The sequence below is a fragment of the Thamnophis elegans genome, chromosome 11, assembly GCF_009769535.1.
Source record: "Thamnophis elegans isolate rThaEle1 chromosome 11, rThaEle1.pri, whole genome shotgun sequence".
NCBI classification, from domain to species: Eukaryota; Metazoa; Chordata; class Lepidosauria; order Squamata; family Colubridae; genus Thamnophis; species Thamnophis elegans.
Window position 1 is genome coordinate 39,057,110 of NC_045551.1, and position 6,920 is coordinate 39,064,029.

At 42.4% G+C, this 6,920-nt stretch overlaps 1 protein-coding gene across 2 annotated transcripts in view; it reads left to right on the forward strand.

Moving 5' to 3' along the window:
* GRTP1 (growth hormone regulated TBC protein 1) overlaps positions 1-6,920 on the forward strand; it is a 36,037-nt gene that overhangs the window by 26,208 nt on the left and 2,909 nt on the right. For both annotated transcript variants that reach the window (XM_032226088.1, XM_032226089.1), the window contains exons 6-7: positions 4,559-4,731; positions 4,834-5,019. In XM_032226088.1, coding sequence (XP_032081979.1) covers positions 4,559-4,731; positions 4,834-5,019 — 359 coding nt within the window. The remainder of the gene's footprint in view (positions 1-4,558; positions 4,732-4,833; positions 5,020-6,920) is intronic.

Below are 6,920 nucleotides of genomic sequence, written 5' to 3' on the forward strand. Positions count from 1 at the left end.
TGATATAAGGAGAATGTTAAGAGGTTGGGGGCGGGTGTGTGTGTTCCTCAGCAATGGTACTTTTTTCCCCTGTCACCCATGTTGATTTTTTAGTATCAGAATTAAAGCCCTTTTTCTTTCTTGCTTGTGAATATGTGTTTAAATTAGCTTTCAATGGTGTAGTGATTTAGTGCTTCTCGAGGCTTCTGTTACCATTGGAATACATTATTTTAGATAGTTGGTTTTTGATGTATGTTGTACATTGCAATTGAAGTAGTACCTGAGTGAAAGGTAGCCGTGGCATGACAAAACCACGCTCGTCAAAATAGCGGTGATAAAACCGCATCGCTAAAGCTGCAACGTCATCACCGCGCGTCATCACCGCCGCAACAACAGCGCAGCGACAGAAGGGCGCTTTAAAACAGCGCGGCGGCAGAAAGCCGATTTAAATTAAGGTTAGGGTTAGGGTTAGGGTTAGGTTTAGGGTTAGGGTTAGGGTTAGGGTGCTGAGTGCTTCGGGAGGCGCGGATTTGCCCTCCGCGATTATGTCATCGCAGTAGGGTCGCGTTTTCCTTAGCGCTTCGGACGGCGCAGATTTGCCTCCGCACTTATGTCGGCGCGGATAAGGGCTTCGCGGTTTTGTGGTGGAACCAAAGGTAGCATCATATATGGGTGCTATCACTTCCTGCATCCTGTTTAAAAGTAAGAGAAAGCATTGAGAACTGATGTTGTATAGTGGTCCTGGTGTTGGATTAGCAAACTATGGCTCTAGTCTTCCTTCTGCCATGAAAGCAATTTTGGAAAACATTTTCTCTGTTAATCTAACCTCTGTGTGGCTGTTGTGGGGATACAGTAAATAGGAAGATGGTGCACTGTGTAGGCTGCTTGACCTCCTGACCAAAAGGTGGAGTGTAACGCTAATAAATGACAAAAGGCTTTATGTATTTTATAGTCTATGGCTTTTAATGGCAGTCTTTTATTAGTTATCATTCTCAGTAAAGGTAAAGGTTCTCCTCGCACATATGTGCTAGTCATTCCCGACTCTAAGGGGCGGTTGTCATCTCTGTTTCAAAGCCAAAGAGCCAGCGCTGTCCAAAGATGTCTCTGTGGTCATGTGGTTGGCATGACTAAACGCTAAAGGCACACGGAACGCTGTTACCTTCCCACCAAAGTGGTCCCTGTTTTTCTACTTGCATTTTTACATGCTTTCAAATTGCTAGGTTAGCAGAAGCTGGGACAAGTAACAGGAGCTCACTCTGTTACGTGGTGCTAGGGATTCGAACCACCAAACTGCCGACCTTCTGATCAACAAGCTCAGCGTCTTAGCCACTGAGCCACTGCATCCCTATAATTCTCAGCGCTTTTGTGCTATTTCTTCTAATCTGTGACTGCAGTAATATATTGAAATGGAATTTTTGTGGCAACAGATTATTTGAGAATGGCAAAACAAATGCAACCCAGAATTATTTATTTGAAATGCTCATTACTGAAATGTTCAGAAGTGCTCATCTCTGTATTCCATTAGATTTTTATATTTCCCACAGGCAATGGTCCATGTGTAATAAGGTATGTGATGTAGTGGAATGCCATACATTATTGTAGAATGAAATCTTGTAATGTTTTCTTTGTATAATTTTCAATTTTGAAGACCACCCAGACTGCAGCAACACACAGAGTAATGGGGGACCCTGGGTTTGCCCACTTCTCTTGTATAAGTGGCACTGACTTCCAGTTTCTTTCTGGGTGCAATTCAATGTGCTGATCATTACCTTTAAAGTTCCATATGGCACAGAGCCAGATTATCTACCTGGATCCGTTTCAGTCGGATTTCAGGCCCGGGTACAGCACGGAGATGGCATTGGTCGCGTTGGTTGATGATCTCTAGCGGGCCCGGGACTGGGGTTGTTCCTCTGTCCTGGTCTTATTAGACCTCTTGGCGGCTTTCGATATCATCAATCATGGTATCCTATTGCAATGACTCAGGGGGTGGGTGGGAGTGGGGGGGCACCGTTTTGTGGTAGTTCTCCTCCTACCTCTCAGATCGATCACAGTTCGTGTTGACTGGAGGGCAGAGATCAACCCCGAGGTGCCTCACTTGTGGGGTGCCCCAGGGGTCGGTTCTCTCACCCCTCCTGTTCAACATCTATATGAAACTGCTGGGCGAGATCATCCATGGTTTCAGGGTACAGTATCATCAATATGCTGATGATACCCAACTTTTCATCTCTACCCCAAACCACCCCAACGATGCCTTCGACGTGATGTTCCGGTGCCTGGAGGCTGTGCAGATCTGGGTGGGGACGAACAGGCTCAAGCTTAATCTCTCCAAGACTGAGTGGCTGTGGTTCCCGTCATCCCGATTTGTGCATCACGTACCATCTTTGATGATTGGGGGAGAAATTTTAGCCCCCTCAGAAAGGGCCTGCAATCTGGGAGTCCTCCTGGATATGTGGCTTAGTTTAGAAGAACATCTTATGGCCATGAGCAGGGAGGCCTTTAACCAGGTCTGCCTGGTATGCCAGTTGCGCCCCTTCATGGATCGGGATACCCTGTGCACAGTCACTAACGCCCTCGTCCTTTCTCTCCTGGACTACTGTAATTCTCTCTACATGGGGCTGCCCTTGAAAAGCACCCGGAGGCTCCAGTTGGTCCAGAATGCGGCAGCGCAGGTTGTCATAGGGGTACCTAGGTGGTCCCATGTTACACCCCTTTTAGGTGGCCTGCACTGGTTTCCGGTTGTTTTCTGGGTGTGATTCAAGGTGTTAATTATGATCTTTAAAGCGTTCCATGGCTTAGGCCCAGGGTACTTGCGAGACTGCCTACTGCCACTGGTAGCTTCCCACTGTCCAGTACAATCCCACAGAGTTGGCCTTCTCAGGGTGCCGTCGGCCAGGTAATGTCAGCTGGTGACCCCCAGAGGGAGAGCCTTCTGTGGGAGCGCCTTCACTTTGGAATGAACTGCCCCCGGAGCTTCACATAATTCTCGACCTCTGGTCCTTCTGGCGCACCCTAAAAAATTGGCTTGAATAGAATAAAATAAAAGATTAATTTTAAATTGTTAATTTTAATTTAAACCTAAATTTGATGTAAATTGTCAATCGAAGATTATTGGATTTCCTATTTAATCTTTTTTAACTTTTGTCATATGTGTTTTTATGTTGTACGCCGCCCTGAGTCCTTTGGGAGAAGGGTGGCATATAAGTCCAATAAAACCAAACCAAACCAAATCAATTATCTGCAGGGCTGAATGACAGCTACCCATCCTACCAGGTCAACTTCTAATCCTTTCCCTGAATATTGCTATCTGATAGGAACTAGGTAGTCTGCCTTTTCTGTGGCTGCCCCTTCCCCTTAGAACAGGCCTCTACCCTCCAGAGCCGTTCATTAACTTTGTACCTCCAGCATTTTCCTCAAGCACTGTGATCATATTTGAATGACTGCACATTCGAAGCTTGACTTGGCACCAGATTTTTGTTGTTTCTAATGTGTTTAGTTTTATAATTTTAACATGATTTTATATGTTGTTTTAACTTTTGATTGGAAACCATCCAGAATCGGTTAGAAGATAGACGGCTATATAAATGTTTTAAAGGAGAAAAACAACCCTTCTTCTGTGATTTGATTTAATTTGATTTATTGCATTTCTATGCCGAGGGACTCAGGGCGCTCACAAACCAAAGTAAGGAGGGGGGGAATACAAACAGGAGGGGAAAAATTGTTGTTCAATCAAGAAAGCAAAGTAGTAGCATGTCTAACCTTGATCTTGTAGCATTTCTAGTGGTTTGGAATAATGCCTCATTATTCCCGCAAAGGGCTTTAGTCTGTGGTTTTTGCTCTGCTTTTGGAGACTGAAAGCAGCAACTGCTGTTCTTTTTCAACAGATCCTGAAAAGATTAAGGAAACCTGGAATTTACTGCATGGCAAAGTATGCCAAGTTATGTAGCGCCATCTGGTGTCTTTATTAAGAATTGAAGTGACCATTTTACTTTCTCATAACAGCATGGAGAAAAATGACATACTAAGGAATATTATTTGTGTGTGTGCTCCTTACATGTGCCATGCCGGTGCATTCCTCAGCATAGAACATACTTTCCTTAAAATGTAAAATTGTCTAATTTTATGGAAACTCAACATCTATAACTTTTCAAAATTTGTAGGACTGGAAATTCATTTCATGCTGGTTGAGATCCACCTAGTGGTAATAAAAAAATAACTATTTCTAGTATCATCTGTTCTTGCTAGCCCTTTTTCTCTGTCCATGTTCATGAAGAGAAGAAATTGGAGTGTATTTTTCCTGCAAATTGTCCTCAGTCAAAATTTGTAATACTATTTCCCGGCTGTCCTAATAGAATTTCATAATTTCACATGACCAACCATGGACCAGACAAGATGCAAATTAGCTTTGGAAGGATATACCCTTCTTACTGCTAGATATCTATCTATCTATCTATCTATCTATCTATCTATCTATCTATCTATCTATCTATCTATCTATCTATCTATCTCTATATATATGCAATAAAGTATATGCAATAAATTGCACTGTGATGACATAAGTTTTCATTTCATCTTTCTGAAGATTACTATAGTCCCGAAATGATGGGCCTGAAAACAGATCAAGATGTTCTTGGATACCTTGTGAAAATGAAGATTCCAGCTGTGGCAGAATTAATGGAAAAACATGGCAACTTGTGGACTTTGGTGGCATCCCGTTGGTTTATATGTTTGTTCATTGACATTCTTCCAGTAGAGGCAAGTGAGAACTGACACCAACTTGAATTGCCTTTTATGTAATTATCCAAATTCTAGTGCATGTGTTTCATACACTCAGTAACTAATTTCATTTTTCTACAGACTGTGCTCCGAATTTGGGACTGTTTGTTTTATGAAGGATCAAAAATAATCTTTCGCGTGGCCTTAACATTAATTAAACAACATCAAGATTTCATTTTGGAAGCTACAAATTTTCCTGAAATCTGTGAAAAATTTAAGCAGATTACTACAGGACCATTTGTAACCGAGTGTCACATATTTATGCAGGTGGGTGTCACCCTAGAAAACTATAAGTCATGTATAAAATTGTCTATTGATATTGTTGGCCATAAGATTGTTTAAGCAGGCTTTATGGAATGTTTCAACATTTTAAAAATATGTTGTATTTAACTGTAGAATATATAGGCTGCACAATGCCCAACAATTCTGGGAGGCTCACAATTAAAAAACAAACCCAGACATCATGAGCTGCTCAATTATGTAAAACAAAACAGCTTGATCCAAAGGGCTCAACTATCACTCTGCCCTGTATATTAGCATTAGCACTTACCACTTCAATACAATACAATAGAAGAGTTGGAAGGGACCTTGGAGGGCTTCTAGTCCAACCCCCTGCCTAGGCAGGAAACCCTATACCATTTCAGACAAATGGCTATCCAACATCTTCTTAAAGACTTCCAGTGTTGGGGCATTCACAACTTCTGGAGGCAAGCTGTTCCACTGATTAATTGTTCTAACTGTCAGGAAATTTCCCCTCAGTTCTAAGTTACTTCTCTCCTTGATTAGTTTCCACCCATTGCTTCTTGTTCTACCCTCAGGTGTCTTGGAAAATAGTTTGACTTCCTCTTCTTTGTGGCAACCTCTGAGATATTGGAACATTGCTATCATGTCTCCCCTAGTCCTTCTTTCTATTAAACTAGACATACCCAGTTCTTGCAACCGTTCTTCATATGTTTTAGTCTCCAGTCCCCTAATCATCTTTGTTGCACTTCTCTGAACTCTTTTCTAGAGTCTCCACATCTTTTCCACATCGTGGTGACCAAAACTGAATGAAGTATTCCAAATGTGGCCTTACCAAGGCATTATAAAGTGGTACTAAAACTTCACGTGGTCTTGATTCTTTCCCTCTTTTTATGCAGCCTAGAACTGTGTTGGCTTTTTTGGCAGCTGCTGCACACTGCTGGCTCATATTTAAATGGTTGTCCACTAGGACTCCAAGATAACTTTCACAGTTACTACTGTTGAGCAAGGTACCACCTATACTGTACCTGTGCATTTCATTTTTGTTGCCTAAATGTAGAACCTTACTCTTTTCTACCATTGAATTTCATTTTATTAGATAGTGCCCAATGTTCAAGTTTGTCAAGATCCTTCCGTATCTTTAGCCTGTCTTCTGGAGTGTTGGCTATTCCTGCCAGCTTGGTGTCATCTGCAAACTTGATAAGTTCCCCATTTATTCCCTCCTCATCCAAGTCATTGATAAGATGTTGAAGAGTACTGGGCCCAAAACAGAGCTTTGGGGTACTCCACTGCATATTTCCCTCCATGAAGATGCAGTTCCATTGAGGATTACACATTGAGTGTGGTTGGTCAGGCAGTTACAAATCCATCTGATGGTGATGCTGTCTAACCCACATTCTTCTACTTTATCTAGTAGTAGGTTATGGTCTACCTTATCAAATGCCTTACTGAAGTCAACTGCATTCCGCTGGTCCACTATTTTTGTCACATCATCAAAGAATGCAGTAAGATTAGTCTGGCATGATCTGTTTTTGACAAACCCATGTTGGCTTTTGGCTATTACTTTGTTTGCTAAACTTCATAATGCTTTACAGCACTAATGCTGTAGTACAGGAAAGCTGTACTAAGTCCCTGTGAAGACCCCACCATTGCCACAAATCTGCGCCAGAACCGGGCAGTGAATTTCACTCCCGTCTGAAATTACCCTTTTGGGGATGCCATGGAGTCTGTACACATGGGTAATGAACAGTTTGGCCAGCTTCTTAGCAGATGGAAGGCCGGTACATGCTACAAAATGAGCCTGCTTGGAGAACAGGTCTATTATTGTCCAAATGACCTTGTTCCCTTGGCTGTCCGGTAAATCTACGGTGAAGTCCATGGCTATCTGTTCCCATGGCCGATATGGATTTGCCACCTGCTGTAAAAGT